The sequence below is a fragment of the Crinia signifera genome, chromosome 6, assembly GCF_055691185.1.
Source record: "Crinia signifera chromosome 6, ASM5569118v1, whole genome shotgun sequence".
NCBI lineage: Eukaryota > Metazoa > Chordata > Amphibia > Anura > Myobatrachidae > Crinia > Crinia signifera.
Window position 1 is genome coordinate 114,160,712 of NC_139222.1, and position 19,681 is coordinate 114,180,392.

At 41.7% G+C, this 19,681-nt stretch overlaps 1 protein-coding gene across 1 annotated transcript in view; it reads left to right on the plus strand.

Moving 5' to 3' along the window:
• Positions 1-19,681, plus strand: part of LOC146008000 (chloride channel CLIC-like protein 1) — a 338,327-nt gene that overhangs the window by 262,942 nt on the left and 55,704 nt on the right. Inside the window, exon 4 of the mRNA XM_083146841.1 lies at positions 2,442-2,594. Coding sequence (XP_083002967.1) covers positions 2,442-2,594 — 153 coding nt within the window. The remainder of the gene's footprint in view (positions 1-2,441; positions 2,595-19,681) is intronic.

A 19,681-nucleotide genomic window follows, 5' to 3' on the forward strand; every position in this document is an offset into this window, starting at 1 on the left:
TAGCCACAAAGCGTGGAGCAGAGCGCCAGGGTGACGCACATGCTCAGTACGCGGGTAAGGCCATCCGGTCCGTGCACAGTGCACACAGGAGACAGCCGACTCAGCCTCCAAGTGCTGAGCGGCTGCAGCACTGTAAGCAGACAGAGGACACACGCAGGAGAGAAAAGAAACGAAATGGTACTGCGCTGTGCTTAATATAGTTTAAATTTATTAAAAATTAGGTTACAAAATTATATAACAATATTAAAAAAAAAAAAAAATTTTTTTATAGTGATATATTCAATGTGGCCAACATTGGGACAAACAAGACTAACAAACATAAACTAAAAAGCAGGTTTCCCTCAAAGCAGACCCCTTGCAGGTGTTAGTGGGGGTAATTAGTAGCAGCATGCGGTTAATGGCAATTTTGGAAGGTTAGAAACAGTTTAAAAGTCATAGGTATACTCCAAGACCGGTAAGATTTGTTAAAGGTAATCCTTATGCCAGTTCAAGTAAATTCAGTGCACAATTATAAGTATACTTAAGTGGGCATCCGGACAAGCAGCAGGGAGCTTTGTTTGTAGTCTCCTATATGGACCTCTCCGACCACCGATTATCGATTGTTTAGTGGTCCTATCTGAGACTGGTCCAGTCGTGCTGTCAGCAGGTATCAGCTTTAATCCCAGTCCTCTACGCGTTTCTCCGCCTTTAATCACCGTCAGCGGCTTCCTCAGGAGGTAACGCAGGAGAGGCACGGCGCTGCAGGTGTGGGGTGCGCGGTAGGGCAGGGGTGGGGCGCGCGGTAGACGGCCCGGCCGTGGGGATACACTATACACACACTATAGCTATACAGCTTACAGACGGGCCGCGGCCGGGCTCTGGGGCCCTTCAGATCGCCGGGGCCCGTCACACATGTCCCCCTTGACCCCACCTGTTGCCGGGCCTGTGTGTAGTCTCTTCAATGCACTCTCCATCTGCTTGTCCATGGCCTCCTTCAGTGAGACGCCATCCTCCAATGGGATGGTCGTCCTGGTGGTGACCTCTGAAACTGCTGCATAATTCTTGGGAATATTACACCACTTAAGGAATTCCTGGTCCTGGAACCAATCCGCTTGTCTGTATTGGCCCACTCTTTAGTAAAAATTTCCTTCACCACCTTATCGACCGGGAAACATCTCCCCTTCTTAGACCTTTCTTCAAATAGGGCATCATACTCAGATTTTACAGGTTGCTTGTAAATCAAGGTCTTATATAGATCTTTAAGAACAATTTCCACAAGCTCCAAATTAAAGGGACGCTCCTCCTCAACCAGTTCACCTGATTCCACACTAGAAACATACAGTATGAGCCTTCCTCATCAGAGCCTATATCCTTGGAGTCAAATTTCCATATCATATTACAAACTTGTCTGTGACCTAGATCTCTTGTTAGTCTGAAACCCTTACTTTGTGATAAAGTTCCTCTTCATCCATGCCATGAGTTCACTCAATTGTGATGAAGTGCTAGCAGTAGTAGTGGACTCTTTAGCACAATCCTGACAAAGGGATTCTTTTCCCACAAAGGATTTGTCACAGGCCAGATATGTTTTAGCTGCTGGGAAGGGGGGCAGGGTGACAGACACTGAGATGATGGGGGTAACTGGGCTGGGGACAGGGACATGTTGGTTAAATGGGTGGGCTGGGGATGGGGGTGGCACTGAGCTGGGGACAGGAGATGGTTGGTTAGATGGGGGGTTGGTTAGACCCCCCCCCCCCCCGGGTCTTAGTCTCAGAGTTGATCCTGGGCGCGGGGGAGCCACAAAGCTTAGTGCAGGGATTTTACAATCACATGCTGAGTCTCATGGTCAGCGCTGGAGGCGGAGCCGGCGCAACGGACAGGGGAAAGATCAAGGAAAGTTCCCAAACACGTCCCACCACCCCGGGGTTTTACGATCAGTGCCGGGGAGGGGCGTGTGACCAAGGCCAGAAAGTTCCTCCTGCTAAGTTCCTCTTTAAGCGCTGGAGTCGGTGCACCGGTGATGACGCACGAGTGGGGAGAGGTGCACATATGCAGGAACTGTAGGAAAGGCGATAACCAAAGCCTCTGCCGGGGCACACTTTTAATTAAAACTTCAAGAGGGTGCAGGGGGATGTCTGCTGGGCCTTGCCCCCCAGGCCCCTTATTGCACCTGCACCCCCTGCACCCTCTATAGTTACGCAACTGTCAGCACAATCTCCTGATACATTCTATCCAAAGAGAGTAACTTGCGTAACAACAATGTGATGTATTGAAGTGCAATAAACTGTGAATAGTGTATTAGCAACACTTTGTTTGTTACAAAATGTTAACCATTACAAACATTCCCATAGCCATTTCTGCTTAATAAATCCCATGAGACTTGTTGCTACAATATTCCAACTGGAAATGGCAAGTAATCCAATTAGAGGGCTGCAGGTTCATGGTTCCTATGTCTTTCTCCTTAGGGTTATTCCAGGAGTTGTTACCAAGCAGACCTGTCGTTCTGGGAAACGCTAAAGGTATGGTTATCCTGGAATTTCTCCTGGGAAAGAGACTCCTGTGAGAGCTACTATAAAGCGCTAATGGTGGATCCTTTCTGGGAAGTAACTCCGCTTATGGTGAGTGAAACGGTTTTCAATGATATGTGTAATCTAAGGTCATAAACACGTCTTACATACCATACAATAACTTTTCCATGTATAATACATCATAATCCATTAGTGTTTAAGGTGCATAAATGTCATGTTACATATTTGTAACGAAAGCACTCATTTATGTTTTTAAACCCCATAATAGCCAGACTATAGTGTATTCTGCAAACAGTAAAAAAAAACATCCATACATAAATGCGTAAAGGATTCCTAGAGTGTGCAGTGCTCTCCCTTTGTATGCTTTGTACATGCCCCATAGCTTTATTTATATTAAGTAGAGCAGCCTCTTTCAACCACAGTCATGACACACTAGTGTGCCTTGAATTGTTCTAAAGTGTGCTACCAGAGGTAGAGATGTCCACATTAGTTTAAAGAAACCACCAGTTCAACTGTTATACACTGGTCACTTGTTTTCATGTGAGGGCCAATATATTTCATTTTTGTTACTTGTGTGGACAAGTGTGATTGTTTTTTCTTTTTTCATATGGGGGCCAATGGGTTTGTCCCCCCCCCCCCCCCCCCCCTGTGGGACCAATGTGTTTTTCCCTGTGGGGTTGAATGGTGTGCCTTGGAAATTTTGGTTGATGTAAGTGATTTAATAAAGGTTGAGCATTAGAATGATCTGGCAAATAAAGAGGATAATAGCAGCATGCACTAGAATAAGTGGATATAGAAGCTGTGTTACTCTATTTCTGGGTGAATGAGCATGGACATTGCCATAATGGGTTCAAAGGGTAATATAGAAACCCACACCATGCATTCTTTATTTAGACTTTATGGTGTAGAAATTTTCCAAAATACTTCTGCCCCCAAGCATTTTGGATATGAGAGACTCCACTTGTAGTACTGATATTGGGTTCAATATACATCACAGTAATAGCCAGCGAGAAGCAAGAGGTCCAGGATGCATGTGCCAATCATTTACATTGGTTGCAAAAACAAACTTCATGATTATTCAAAAAAATGACTCCGCGCATGGTTCTGTGTAACCTGTGTTATCATTGACTGAGATTCGCTGTGTAAATGGTGCCACGTCCTCTTTAGATCTCCTTTCTGATGTAAATAGCCTGCTGTTGGGGCAGCACTCAAAGACTGCACAATCTGGTTGTAACGGTGAACTAGTGCATTTAATAACGTTTCGGGGAGCAAGTCCCCTTCATCTGATTACTGTAATCTGATGAAGGGGACTTGCTTCCTGAAACGTTATTAAATGCCCTAGTTCACCGTTACAGACGAATTGTGCAGTCTTTGAGTGCCGCCCTACCAGCACGCTACATTTGAGGGTTCACCCTCCAGGGAAAGGCACCTCAGCAAGGTACCCATTGAGGGATCCGGAGTGCCGGAGATCAGGTTGTATTTATGTGTATACAGTATGTGTGTGTATATGTATATATATGTGTATATATATATATATATATATATATATATATATATATATATATATATATATATATATATATGCAGAGCGATGAAAGTCTGTGCATAGTATTATTCTCATTCATTGAACACTGATAGTTTAAAGGGCCCTATTTGAAGTACTGGTACTTATGTATTATCTGGGCTCCCATGTTAAATGCACCCCATTTTTTCATACCCCTACTATCCAACTACACATGGAGTTGATTCTATATAGTGTGGCAGGCGTAGCGAGGCGAGCGGACGCGGTCTCATAAGAAAAACGGGAGCCCAGATATTACATAAGTACCGAAGTACTGTACTATGTCATAATTCAAAATTATAGTCCTCTATAAGCAAGTTAGAGCACTTCATCTGTTCAATAATGCCAACATTTGGTACCTGTGGTGACTTTTATGTGTTAGGCACTATATCATCTTCAGAAATGATGTAAAATGCATTATTCCCACCACCTACTGATAGTGTGCTAATATTTAGTAAATCATGAGGATTTACACATTCTATAAAGATTAATATTGCCTCAATGTCTCCATACAACAACATTTATAAGATCGCCAGGCTCTGGGGAGTGGTGATCTTTTCTTGCTGTGTCACCGTTCATTGAGACTTTGATTTGATTACAAGATTAAAAGGATTTAAGAATCCTTTCACTGACTGTTAGAAACTCTTAACTGCTAATTCTCAATGGTAGAGAATAATTATAGTTACATAGCAATGGATTGATCTTCTGTAAATGTCATTCCGGTATGAACATTCTGCATTTTACCACATGACTATTGTCACACTATGGCAGGAAATTAATATGTTTGAGCTGTATGCCTTGTTCTCTGATCTGATGGAATTAAAAATGATCCAAATTATGATATTACTGTATGTATTAATGAAGCTAACAGCAAGATTTTCTTGCAGTCCAGCACACTGAATTCTGCAGGTAAGCTCTTGCTGCTGTTCCTCCAGATTTATTTGTGCAATAAGTTTACAAACAAAGTGAACATTATATTTTTTTAAGTAATTGCCAGAGGAGTGTATACAAAGTTGTATGCCCTCAAACCACTTGGTAAAGTAGCCGGGCCGTTCTGAAGCAGGTTTGTCTTCTACATGCTGGATGACGGGCTCTACTGCAGCTTCTGGTGACTCAAAATGAATCCCATGCACCTTGTGCTTGATATTTGGGAGCATGAAGATGTCTCAAGGAGCCAGGTCTGGACTGTATGATGGATGACCAAGCTCCTGGATGCGGTTATCAGCCAGAAAAATCCACCTCAACTATGTCCTGCATGGCAGCGACGTTGTCATCGGTGATTGTGAGTTTTGGTAGGAAATTTTGTCTAGATAATCAAAATCTCCTAGGTTAGCCAAAATCTCCCATTTTTTCTCTGGCTTGGATCCCGCTACTAAGTCAGTATCTCCTAGCATAGATAGACTGTGCAGGCAAGGTAATTTTGACAAAATACTGTATGCTATTGTTAGTAAAGATCACTTAGTTAATATCTCCAGTGCATCTATCCAACATCTCTTGTGCATGTAGTCAAAATGTCTTGGTCAAAATTGACCATTAGCCAATATCTCACCTTGTATACGGAGCTTATTAAAGTGAACAGAGAACAGTAAACAGAGATTACAATTTACAACCTCATCAGATTGTTAATGCACACCCCTCGTGCTTTGCAGTCCTTATTCTTATAGATGTGTCTAGATCACTGAAGAATGAATGTTTTCTAAGCTATATTGTTTGCTATATTGTTATAATGGGTGGAAAATCTAATTTTGGGAGCCTTCCTGCCATTCCAGAATGTAAGGCAAGTACGCCTTAAAGGGTTGTAAAGTGGGTATTGGTGGCAGTATGGGGGGGGGCACAGTAGGTTGAAGTTTTGCCTAGGGTGTTGAGAAGCCTTCCATCTGCCCCACCTGCAGTGCAGCATGGTTTTGTCCATCTGAAAAAAATGCAGCTTTCCGATCAGGTCTATATAAGGCCCCATATCTGCAAAAGTGCTGTTTTTAAGGTTATGCCACGTCTTAATTTAGCCGCACCCATGTTAAGAGCCACTTATGATCATTTTTCATTCCTTTATACATACAGTATTTATACATTGTTGTGGGATGAGATTATTATTATTTTTTTGTAATATAAATGACCTACCTCTGTATAATGCAGACCTACTAACCTTTGATAGTAGTGGGTTGCTCCTTTTATCTCTTAGTAGCAAAGAGAGAAAAAAGGGACGGTTATCAGGGGCGCACAAATAATATTAAAATTTAACTTTTATTAGTCAATATTTAAGAAACTCCCTTATAATGTATTATCTGGGAGATAGCAGTGAAATCAGGAAGAATTAAAATCACATACATAAACATACATAGTTACACAGAGTGTGTATCATAGTGAGCTAGAAGTAAAGAAAAATGTGTATTAAAATGCGAATGTCACTCTGATAAATGTCTTGAATTATACAGCATAGATTGGTGTCAGGATTGAAATGCTTGGTAGATCTGGGCTATCTGTGTGACCTAAATGTAGGTTTGTTGTAACCTTTGATAGTGCCTGAATGACATGCACTGCTGCAGTTTGTGGGGTGAAGCCTCAGTTGCCACAGCTGGTTTACCATGACTGACAACCCCCCCCCCCCCCCCATCTGCATATTTATAGCTTCCAGAATATGTTACCTCACCTCTCTCCTCCCAAAAACACACATGAAACATCTCTTATTTGTTATTTGCAAATGTTAAAAGTATTCATGGCATTGAAAGGGCACTCATCTCATCTCTTCAAATCAGGGCTGCCATGTCTAAATCAGGACAGTTAACTGATATGGTACAAACTAAGTGAAGGAGACTGTAGTAGTGACATTAATGGCAAAAAAATTAAAGAAATTATATGTTGCATGCTAAAAGTTCTCCCCGAGTTCTATCACTTTCCATCACACTCAAAACAAAGATCTGTTCTCATGAGTTAAGGGCTCTACAAATAGAATAACAGGAATGTGTACTCTTGCTCTCATTAAGTGGGATAATATATTTTTTTAAGTCGAAAGGGTGTGTAAATATTTTCTTTCAAGCTCAATTTGCTTCAAAATAACATTGGAGACCCAAGGCTTCTTTCTGGCTCCCTAATACCAGTGAAAATAATTTCTACACTTGACTTGTGTGAATAATTTAATTTATTTTCCATTTGAATATTTATTTTTTAACTATTTAGTAGATCTCTTAATCTATTCACACTAAGATAAGGAATGGATATTTTTGCTTGGGGACCCTTCCAAAATACAATACCATCTCTCTTGTGCCGTGTGTGGGTGGTCCTGCAATCTGGGAATCAGAGGGACAAGTGCTTCTCAACTCTTCATTTAGGGGGGGAATTTAATAGGATGAGAGATTCAGAAAGAGAGAGAGATTTGGTAAGAAATCTCCAAGTTTTTTAAAGCGGCAATCATTTACACTTTAAAATCAAACTGGTTTTGCAGTGTAACTTGCCGCTTTAAAAAAAATTGACCTTCCTTACCAAATCTCTCACTTTCTAAATCTCTCATACTATTCTTGTGTTTGAGACGAACGGCATTAATAATGTAATAATCCTGTCCTCAATGCTATCTAAAATTCAAGGGACCTGAAACAAAGTTAGATGCACAACCAATTTTAAGCAATTATCAGCTGACTGCACATGCTTCTAGATCGAATTGTGCATGAGCTGCGTTTGGCTTGCAACAGGGGATGCAGTGAGGATTTATTCGCAAACTGATTGACAGTCATATTCCTTTCGGGGAGTGGCTTTTAAAAATGCAGTCATATCATGACAGTTTACAGTGATTGTCTCAGCCTGCAACTATCATCTTGTACACAGTTGAAGAGCCACTCAGAACATTTGCTTATTTTCACACTGCGTACATTAACAGCTCAGGTGCCATTAGTGTACATCTCTAAATCAGGCACTTATCTTTCTAAAATGGGGACACAGACATTTCATAGACTAGACAATTTAGCCAAGATACCCTTTTCAATTATACTGTATTTTTTTGTGTTTAATTTGCACACAGTCTAATTTGTTCGAGTTATATCATAGGCAGCTAATTAATAAAGATTTACTTGATTATTCTGCTTCATATCTTTAGATATCCAGTAAAAACAATTGATACAGTTACGAGATGTTATCTTCATTTAATTTAGGGGGCTCTTTATCAATAGGCCCCCAACTAGCGATCAATAATCTCTTCCTGCTACAATTTAACAAAGAAAGTATTGATGAGGCAGCTGAGTGGTACTTATTGTTATTACTGGAGTGCTACTGTACATCATGATCATGGGCCAATGTGTACGCATAATATCGTTATTGGTGCATGCTCCTGCACAGCATTTAAACTCCCTTCCCAGTGTTGTCTGTACATGCAACTCAATCTGACAATAATGTCAGCAACCTGCATGAATGGCGTGGGGAGGTGATGACATCACTGACGGATATCATGAATGATATCGATCATTGTGTAGGCATTAAATCATTCTTCTGGGGCACCGCGGCCATGGGAAATGGTATGCTTATGACTACAGAGCCCCAGGAGGCAATATGTCTTTAAAAAATGTTTTACTGTACTTGCATTAACACAGTGAATGAAGCAAATGCTTCCACCAGGGTATATCAATGATAGAAACGCAACACCACTGAATATGGAATCCACATTGCTACTGGAAATAATAAAAGGGATATTCCTCAAGCTAAATACAGCAGAAAAAGTACATTTTAGGTGAGATAACGGCATTTTAAGGGGGTATTCAATCCAGGATCACGGCTGTCGATCCCTCCCGACATCCGTGATCCTGGTCCGTTTGCAGTCTGATTGACAGCTGAACGCAGCTGAAGCTGATCGGCACAAAAGGGGGTGTGGCCACAAAAACGTCCGTGGACTGTCGATCTGCGGCAGGGATCACGACAATCCACAGCCATTATCGTCAGAACCTTCTGTTTCATTATTCATCTTGCACTGTTGGTTTCCTCAGAACCTTACATGTCATTATTCTTGCCACTTCACAGCTTTTCCCTATTTGTAACAGAAATGGGATCGTACTGTATATTGTTTCAGATGAGTTGACTGACCCAGAGCCGGCCATAGCCAATTTGATGCCCTAGGCAAGATTTTGGTTGGTGCCCCCTAGCAGCGGTGTTAGTTCTACTCTACACTACTGACCCCGTTATACCCGCAACTACATTACTGACCCCTCTATAATCCTCACTACATTATTGACCTCTCTCTAATTGCCACTACACTAATGACCCCCTCTACACCTGCCTCTATACTACTAACCCCTCTATACCCACCTACACTACTGACCTGGACTGGACTATTGTGAGTCCGTGGGTGTTGGAACCTATACTCTCCTTACCTCTAGTGCCAAACACCATCAAGCAGCATGGAGGAAATTAGCAGCCAGAGCTTCTTGCTGTTCTCCAGAACCATCCACAGGGCAAGCCCACAATAGATAGAGGTAGGTTAGCGTATAGGTTCCAACACCCACCGACTTACAATACTCCATTTTTTCTCCTAAAGCATAAGAAATGCTTACAGGGACAAGTCAAATATGAAAACCCTCACACCAGTCACTAAGCATTTCTTAAAATACCATCAAGATAATCCAACAGGATTACAAGCATTTGGGATGCTCCAAGATGATATGGGCGTCAGAAAGGGAGACAGAGATAAGGAATTTCTAAAACAAGAAACGAGGCTGATCTTTTTAATGGATACCATGGTCCCTAAAGTGCTAAATGACGAAAATTGTTATGCAGCCTTTCTCTGATCTAACAACTAAGAATTTCTTGACGATATTAACTCAACAATTTATATGATAAATTGTCTATATTTGTTGTATCCTTTCAAATGCTCCAATGGCGAATAGACACGTGACATTACACCGACTAATATATTGGGATACCAGAGCCAGCTAGATCATTTGATCAACAATGACAAAAATGGACAGTGGGGGATACATTGCCACCCGACTGTCACATCCCACGCCCCATTCCCCATATCCAATTTTTGCACTAGCACAAGAATTTCATTTTCAATATGATCACCCCCCTTTCAGTTTCACATTTGACACTCACTGCTTTCCCTTATCCTTATCACTGCAATTGTCACTGAGTGGATCTATTAATCCTATACATAACATACTGTATATACTCACTCACTTCAATTTTTTAATACTTATATGATTACATTAACATCACTAGTTGATACGAAGACACAACACAAGGAATTGTAATAAGTGATATAACAACATTCATCTATAACGCATACAGTATGTTTTCACATGTCTTTCAGTCTCCGGTATCACTCACACAATTTGTCTCGGCTATGACTACACTAGGTTATTTATAAATTATGTATATTTCCCTTTGCTGTCCTCATTTTTTTCTACCAATAATTATGTACAATAACACCCAATATTAGGAGTTCAATTGAACACAGATATTTATCGTGTAAATTCTGTATACATCTTACATGCATACATATTTTTTATATATAATTCTCACCATCAGCTAATAGGATTAAATGAATGGTCTTCCTGATCTTTTAATTCATAACGAGTATTTCACGGTTAAAATCATAAACATATAGGCGTGCCGATGCGCTGTCACAGGGCAAGATCTAGAACTGTAGATTTATGATGATCACCAATGTAGGACGTTATATACCAACTGTACAATCATTATTATTGAAAAAAGAGAATGTGTATGCGTGGTGCGCAATCAACAGCAGCTGGCACAGGGTGGTCAAACCCTTAATTGCAACAAGGTTAAAAAGGAAAAAAAGGAAAAGAAAAAAACAATATTATGATCATTTAAATTGTGCGGGAGTAAATATCATAAACAGATAGGCTCGTTGATGCACTGGGAAAGATCCAGAATTGCAAAACCATGATCACCAATGTGAAATTTATATACCAATTGTTCCCTTTAAAATCCAAAACATAATCATTATGAAGATCAGCGAAATTATGCAGTATTAACAACTACAGGGTGTAATAGTGTCACTCGGGATCAAGTTGCCAACGCCGGAACTGAGGGACGGCAGCTGAGATCTGTTACTTTGTGGGTTCAACATTGAGCGAATCTAAACAATTCAAGTTAACTATGTTAATATACTTTCTACAAATAGAAGCAGGATAAATCCCTTACAATACAAATATAATATACCGAAACCTGTAACCTGGCTAAGAATGGGAGGGTGGACACTTGAATAATGAGGCAAAACTTACTGGAGGACTACACACTGACGTATACTACTCCAATGAGAAGGAGAGGCGGGTAGCTGAATAATGAGACAAATACGATTGGCGGATTTCAAATAGCTCCCATCCATTTAAACCGGTTCAGGACAGCGGCGTCGGTTGCCCTGAAGAAGATCTGCGAAGTGTACGCCGGCCTAACTAGCCGTGCGGTCGCTCCATATGCGCCACTACATCGGTGTCTTTCATTAGTCCTTTTAAGGACTCTAATGTACTATACTTGTGTCTTCTGTGTCGGACCAGCCGATACACATTATTCCGCTTCACAGGAAAATTTCTATGTGCTACAATAGATACTGTGTAGTGTGTCCAACTTATGAAAGTGTGGAGAGCTGCAGCAACGGGCTGTTCAGCTCTCCAACATCACCATTCATACTATCTGTATATTATATTAGAAGCAGCATATGACCCTGTGACCCACAATATAGTGATTGCAACAATTTACAACCACAGAAAGTATTATCATTAATAGGTGCTACTCAACCTATCAGGGTCGTGGTTGGATAATGCCCAGATTGTGCTGAACAAATCTGCCAGATTGTCAATTAAATTGTATAAAGTGTGTGTAATATATTGCTACTGTGTGCTACAAACCAATTGCAACATGGTACATGAGCATTTGAGCCTCTAAATATAATCCAAGTGCAATCAATTTCTGTAAGATAATTGTTACAATGTATACATATTAAATAAAGACACACACACCAATGGGAAATGCTTCATATTGCTGTCTTCATTAATAAAAATCATCTTGGAACCACATCTATTGAGTATCACACAGCAAAAATATGTTCACAAATGTGACTGGATTGATACGTCTGTAAGATCCATCCATATAGAGACACAGACCGGTCCGTTATATTTATATCTAAAGTGTTATATATATGCATACCTCCCAACTTTGACCGTCCATCAGGCGCGTTGAAATTTTCGGGGGGGGGGGGGGGTGGCCTATACTCGCGGCTCTTCCGCGAGGCCACGCCCCCATTTTGCCGCTATGGGGGCATGACCCAGAGGCTCTGTGAGCCTCTAGCCATGCCCCCAGCCCCCTGGCTGCGGGAATAGACGCTGTGCGCATGCGCACAGCGTTTATTCTCCACTGCTTAGCAGCTGACAGGGGGGACTCCCAACAGCCCCCCCACACCGCGGGACACTGCCGCCCGCGGGTGGGACAGCAGGACAGGCCCTGACAATCGGGACTGTCCCGATAAAATCGGGACTGTTGGGAGGTATGTGTATATATATATATATATATATATATATATATATATATATATATATATATATATAAAATACCTACAAATCACCCAAGCAGGTGACAGTCCTCTCCTCCCTCACTGCGTGTGCCTGACTCCCCCACGGTGGCGGCCGGGTACTGTGCAGTCATCTCCTCTCAGTGCTGCTCCCGAGTCCCGGCTGCCAGAGACATGATGGTGTCCACACGAAGGCGCTGCGTGCTTCCTGTGCCCCCTGCACCGTGAGTGACAGATGCATGCGGGGCAGCGAGCCGGGCTTTTATTGGTGGCGGCGGTAGTTGCGGAGCACGGCCAGCAGGAGGGGGTCCAAGTCTGCTCAGCAGCCGGAGGTGGGGTGCGGTGTGAGTGCGGCTGCACACCCTGCACCCACATTGTGATGCCACTGACGCCCAGCAAAGCTGCCCCCCTAGGCATAGGCTGCCGCCCTAGGCAATTGCCTCATCTGCCTATGCCTAGGATCAGCCCTGAACTGACCCACTCCTTCCATTCGCTTACCTCTCCTCCCTTCTTCTTTTTTCAGCAGTTGGGCACCCCGCTTCTATTTTTTTTCTCTCCTCTCTATCTTTGTTTATTTTCTACTGATACATTGCTAAAACTGGCTGAGTGCCCATCTTTTTGCTCATAAGCAGATGTTAAATAGTTTTTAAATTGTTGTGCATCTATATACCTATATTCTTTGCTATTTCTGTTGAACTTTTCCTACTATTCATGCCAATTGTACATTCTCTTCCCTAAGTAAATATTTTCTTTAAAAAGTGTACATAATAGTAGGACATAGAAACACCCATGATTGGTCCATTAAATGTCAGTACAGTACATAAATGTATATCAGCAGAGACTGGAGAAAGAGTTGCCTGAAGGTGTGGGAAGAGTTACAACTTTATTATGACCGTGTAAGTACAGCAGGTCAAAAAAGATTAATTGAAACTGATTAATTCCTGGCACTTGGATTGGAACCGACATATTACTGGAAGCCGGACTGGAACTGGAGTGATGCCGAGGCCAGACCGGAACCAGAGGGATTCTGGTGGCCGGACTGATAACGGAATAATGACCAGAGTGAATCTTGGAATTGTTCTCCTTGGAGAGAAAATCTGGAATCCATTGAATCAATATGGACTGAAGTTACAGAGTGCAACATTGAAGCATGTTAACTTTAATAGAAGCAACATTGTACTGCCGATTTGGGACCGATTAGAAACAGAAATGATAGGATCGAGTTTAAGCAGATTGGTTTTAACGTTCAGGTGACTTGAAAGCTGTGCTCTGGCGGAAAGACATAATGTGACTGAATCCAACATGGCTGCACCCATGCTGGAGTTTTGGAGGGATATATGGTGCCTAGAGATGGAGCTACAGGGAAGCGCCAATTATGTCAAGTCTGAGAGCACAATTTTGGACCAGTACAGTCGGTCATATAAGAGCCTTGTACAGTGCCGGTGAATTTCCGTGACAACAGATGCCAAAGCAGTAAATCCAGACCTCAATGCCAGCAGGGACAAGATGATATATGGAGATGGGGCTAAATTAGATGGGTTGCTCTGGATAACGTTTCCAAATTGTACTGTTATATTGTTTTGACACCCTCCATAGAGAACAGATTTTTGATGTACCATCTACAGTTTCTCACATTTGGTATTTATGATTATTACAATGTGGGAGTTATCCTTAACCAATTAGGTGTCTCTTCTCACATGAATATTAGGTGTCTCTTCTCTCTCAATATTGAAGGACAGCCTGTTCTAGAGAAATCCAGCTGTCCCATATTCACTTCCCATTTATGCAGTCCTTGAAGTGTTTTCTGATGTTGTGTCTTGTATCCTTCTATTGATTGGTTCTTTTTCTTGGATTTGATCTTAATATTTTTGCAATATTATGAAGAAGTTCTTTATAAATGCTCAAAGCAATTATTTGGGCATCATGTACGGTGTAATGGTTAGCATATCTGCCTCATAGCACTGAGGTCAATGGTTTGATTACCACCATAGTCCTAACTATGCGGAGTTTGCATATATGTTTCCATTGGTTTCCTCCGAGTAATACGTTTTCCACCCACAATCTAAAAATTAACCTTAGAATGAATGTGTGAATCTATTTCAATCTTTGTTGTAATTGAAATAATACATATTGCAGACTTTTTCAAACCACCCAAAAAGAGAATACAAGATCCTTCTTAAGTTATTAAAAATGATTTCCTTTTTTTTTTTTTTAAGGAATGTGGAAAAATTCAGCGGTTATAACAAAGATTTCTTTTTTTAACCGCAACGATAAATCGTTATCGCAATATAGTACGAAAATCTTCCCAACACAGTTGAATAATACTGGCAGCAGTAAGGTTATGACAATGTTAATAATCAATATGAGGATTGTGAAAGTACCACAGATGTCCTGAATTGTTTCCTCATTTATACCTTTCAATAGAAAGGCTGATAATTAAATTTCTCTAGTCCTAAATTTGGCAGACACGTCAGTTTGCTTGATAATGGGCTTATCTCATTTATATAGACACATTATTTACATCTCATCCCTTTGTCTGAAAATACCCAGTTTGTTGTATCACTGTCTCGTTTGTAAAGCGCAACGGAATATGCTGCGCTATATAAACTGTTAATAAAGAAATAAATATTGTGTCAGTTTGTGCTTTTATATAGACACTGGGACTCTCTTAAATTGTTTGGTCCTAAAATAATTCTTAAATATGATATATATAAAGAAACAGTCATATTACTGGAACCATTATTTTGCATTAGCATCTATCTTCCTTTCTCTTTATATGGTAAATATGTTTTTTATGTAGAAAACTTTTTCCACTGTTCACATGTGATTTTCTCTAAATGTTGATAAAAGATTAGGCATTGAGCATAGTATGTACAATGTAACTTGTGCAGGAAATTCAGTGTAAGGAAATAATTCTCCAGTAATCCCCAGTGTTTGGTTTGGCATTAGTAGAATAAATATATGCCTTTGTGTGTGGGTCACCATTACACACATAATTAAGTTCTGTAACAAGTTCGAGAAAGCTGATCTAGTATCTGATATCTTTCCTGACTATGGGAAACATGTTTTGTGTTTGTAATGACCTTCTCCTGTTCCACCTGAAAATCCCACCTATTATTCCAGTAAAACCCAGATGAAAGCTATTGGAGCAAAGGAATTAAAGAAAGTTTAGTAACTTCGTTTGAGTTTATTATTTATAATCTCTTCCCATCAACTCCCTTATACAAAAATCTATTTTTTCACCCGTTCGTTCTGAGTAACATAGGGACTGTACTGTGTTTCTTTATTTTTCCCCCCTGAACCTAATAACTCACAGCTGAACAAGAGAAACGGTTGTAATAAATGCTATATACATGACAGCACTTTGGGTCACTTTGTTACAAACTGTCTTACAGAACATCATGGGATCTTTTTTTATAGCGTAAAACTCATTGATAAGCTTTTTTTGTACAAATGTGTCCACGTATACACATACAGCTTCTTCTGCTGATTAAAATGATAAGCAGCATGTCTACATTCAATGTGTGTATCTGCTACGTTACATGGTTTTCCAGAAAAAAACTGTAATGAGTTGTAGCTCTAGATTTTTTAAAATTGATTGGTGAAGAGATAAAGTGGAGATAAAGTAGGCTATAACGCACCGGCCAATCAGCTATTTAAAAAAAAAGGTACTTGTTTCCTAGCATGGCACCCATCTCGTTGATTGTATGCCTGAAGTTTAAGGCACTTAGGGCATACAATCAACGCGATGGACCCGATTTTCTGTCAATCACCAGCTAATTTGCCAGGGAAAGACAAAATCTGGTTGATCGCGTCCATCGCGGCCCCTAATAAGGGGCCACTATGCGACCGACGCTATCAACGCGATTTTCCCGTAGGGAACAATCTTAAATTATTTTTAAAGTGAAAATCGGGTTGATCGCGATGCGATCAACCCGATTTTACATAGGTGACAATGTGAAATGGGCCAATATGGCCCATTTCACATTGAATATGTTTAAAAAGTATGTTTAATGCCCCCCCCCCCATTTTTAACCTCACCCCACTATTGACGCCAACCCGAAGCGTGGCGAGCGCAGCGGTACGCGTCCTCCGACCTTTTCATACCCCTACTATCCACGTCGGCGTGGAGTCGATTTTATAAAGTGTGGCGAGCGCAGCGAGCCACCGAGCCTGAAGTGCGCCACGCTTCGGGCTCGGTGGCTCGCTGCGCTCGCCACACTTTCTAAAATCAACTCCACGCCGACGTGGATAGTAGGGGTATGAAAACGTCCGAGGATGCGTACCGCTGCGCTCGCCACGCTTCGGGTTGGCGTCAATAGTGGGGTGGCATTAACAATGGGGGGGGGGGCATTTCAAACCTGAGGGGGGTTTGTTATAAAAAATGGGGGGTTTTGGGGCTTTTTACATTGAAATCAATGTAAAATCGGGTCTCAGGGACCATTATTTTACATTGATTCCAATGTAAAAACCGGGTCGATCTCATCGCATGCGATTTAGTTGGCATGCGATGCGATCAACGCGATTTTTCCGACCCGATGGATACAATCAAAATCGGTGGTGCCGTGCTAGGAAACAAGTACCAAAAAAAATGACAGGAGTTTTGCCGGTGCGTTATCACTTTCCACTTCATCTCTAATTTATCTCTTCACCAGGCTTAATACGTCTGCCCCTATATAACAAAATAATATTTGAAGAGAGTAAAAGAAAGGAAATTATGATGAGGAAAAATTGCACAAATAGCACATAATTCGTGTTAGGAAATCTGCATGTTTTGCGGTTAAAAGGAGTTTTAGGTTGTCCCTTGGAAAAGCAGCAGTATTTCTGATCCCACAGTGATGAATATTATTCCTAACATTGGCCACAGATAGTTGGGCAAAGAATACATGATCCTTTGCTTTTTGTTTGGTTTATGTTAAGGTAATGTTTATGTATAAGGTAATGCTCATTGGATATGGCAGTCAAAGCCTTTGACAACTCTTTGCAAAATACAATAAATTCTGGTACTTGTGTACTAGCACGGTGCCCACGATATTAGGTCGCACGACATATAATCGCATGGCATACACCCGATGCACTGCGATGCGATTTTAAATTGTATAAGCCCCCTATACGATGTTTAATTGTATAAGCACCCTAATGGGGGCTTACAATGTTAAATGCACCCCCACGCCACCCCCACTATGAACGCCAACCCGAAGCGTGGCAAGCGCAGCGGTACGCGTCCTACAACCTTTTCATACCCTCACTATCCACGTCGGCTGGAGTTGATCTTATATAGTGTGGCGAGCGCAGCGAGCCACCGTGCCCGAAGCGTGGCGAGCAGCCGCGTATTACTTTACATGTATTCTGCGTCCCCTCGCGGGGCTCGCCACGCTTCGGGCTCGGTGGCTTGATGCGCTCGCTACAATATATAAAATCAACTCCACGCCGCCGATGTGGATAGTGGGGGTATGAAAAGGTCGTAGGACGCGTACCGCCGACCCTCGCGGGTTCGCTGCGCTCGCCACACTTCGGGTTGGCGTTGATAGTGGGGGTGCCGTTGGGGGTGCTTTTAACATAGTAAGCACCCAACACGTTTAATTAACTTATAGGGGCCACCCTATCGCATACCATTGTATATGCGATAGAATGGCATTCAATGCCATACAATTCAATTCAATAGTATACAATTTAAAATTGTATAGCATCGGCTGCCATCACGCAACATTGCATCGCATACCATCGCATGCCTTATGGTCTGCGATGCGATGGGCGCCGTGCTAGTACATAAGTACCTAAATTCTTTAATAGATTTAAAGTGCATCCATTGCCGACATAGGCAGTTACTTTATAGGCTGCTCCAAAATCATTGATACAGTAGCTTCCACGTGACACAATAAGATATGAATTCACTGAGAGGCATTGCCTCATGAAAGGTTAATCACCACATGCCTTTAGTGATGAGTTTGGCTTTTGGTGAATAAATGCTGCAGGTTTTCCATTAATACTTATTCAGCTCTCAGAAAACGACCCTCTGTGTGCTGTTTGCCGGTACACTTTATTTCAGTCTTAGTAGATGATTCTACCACTAGATGACAACATCTGGGTTATGGTCATTTTAACATACTGTAGGTGCTCAATGGACAGCTTCTAGGGGCATTTGAGCTGGGACGGATTGGGTTGTGGGCTTCTGCCTCTTTAGCTTCTGCAAATGTAGAGAAAAAAAACGGAATCCACCTGCAAATGCTGATGAAATAATACTGAAGTATTTATCAATGTTTGACATACCATAAGTAAGGATCAAATGGAGTTGTTGGCACAAAACAGTCATTTATGAGGATGTTTGTCTATGATTTGGATAGGTCTTAGATGAGAGATTGAACACTACTCTACCTCCTCCTATACATACGCATGGATCCACAAACTGTGCTCCCATATGTAAGAGTTGTGCACTACCCTACTCTTCTGGGTCCAGGTTCAGTGTCGCTAGTCAGACCATACTTGATGTATCTGGTACAAATGGTCCTCTATGGTTCTGTGTAATAGCTTCACATTAAGGGGGTGATTCTGATTGACTCACTAAGCAGCGAAAATTTGCTGCTTAGTGAACCATGCTAAAATACCCAAATGATTGCCCCACCCACTGCCGTGTCACCTCGCAACGATGCAATGGGATGTGTAATGATGGTCACCGACTATAGAATGATTTCTCCTGCCTTCGTCAGTGTCAGTGACTTTTATTTGCAGGTGCTGAGATGAAGACAGGGCAGGCAGCTCACGTCATGTGACATCAGCCGCCCACCCATGGCAGGCATCGGCCCGACCGGGTGCCCATGGGAACACCCAGCGTTTTTATGGGGACTCCCATAAAATGCTGGGTGTTCCCATGGCCCAGCGCCGCCCCCGTCCCTCCCTCCATGCAGCAAACAATCTGCCGAAAGATTAACTTTCTGCTGCCGTTCACAGTCTGGGTTTGAACATGCACTGTGTGTGTATGTGTGTATATATATATATATATATATATATATATATATATATAATTTGACATGGAACAATTGGTCCACTTACATCTGGGTATGCGTCCTGTTTGCCCTCCCAGATCAGCCCTTGCAGGCGTCCCTAAACAAA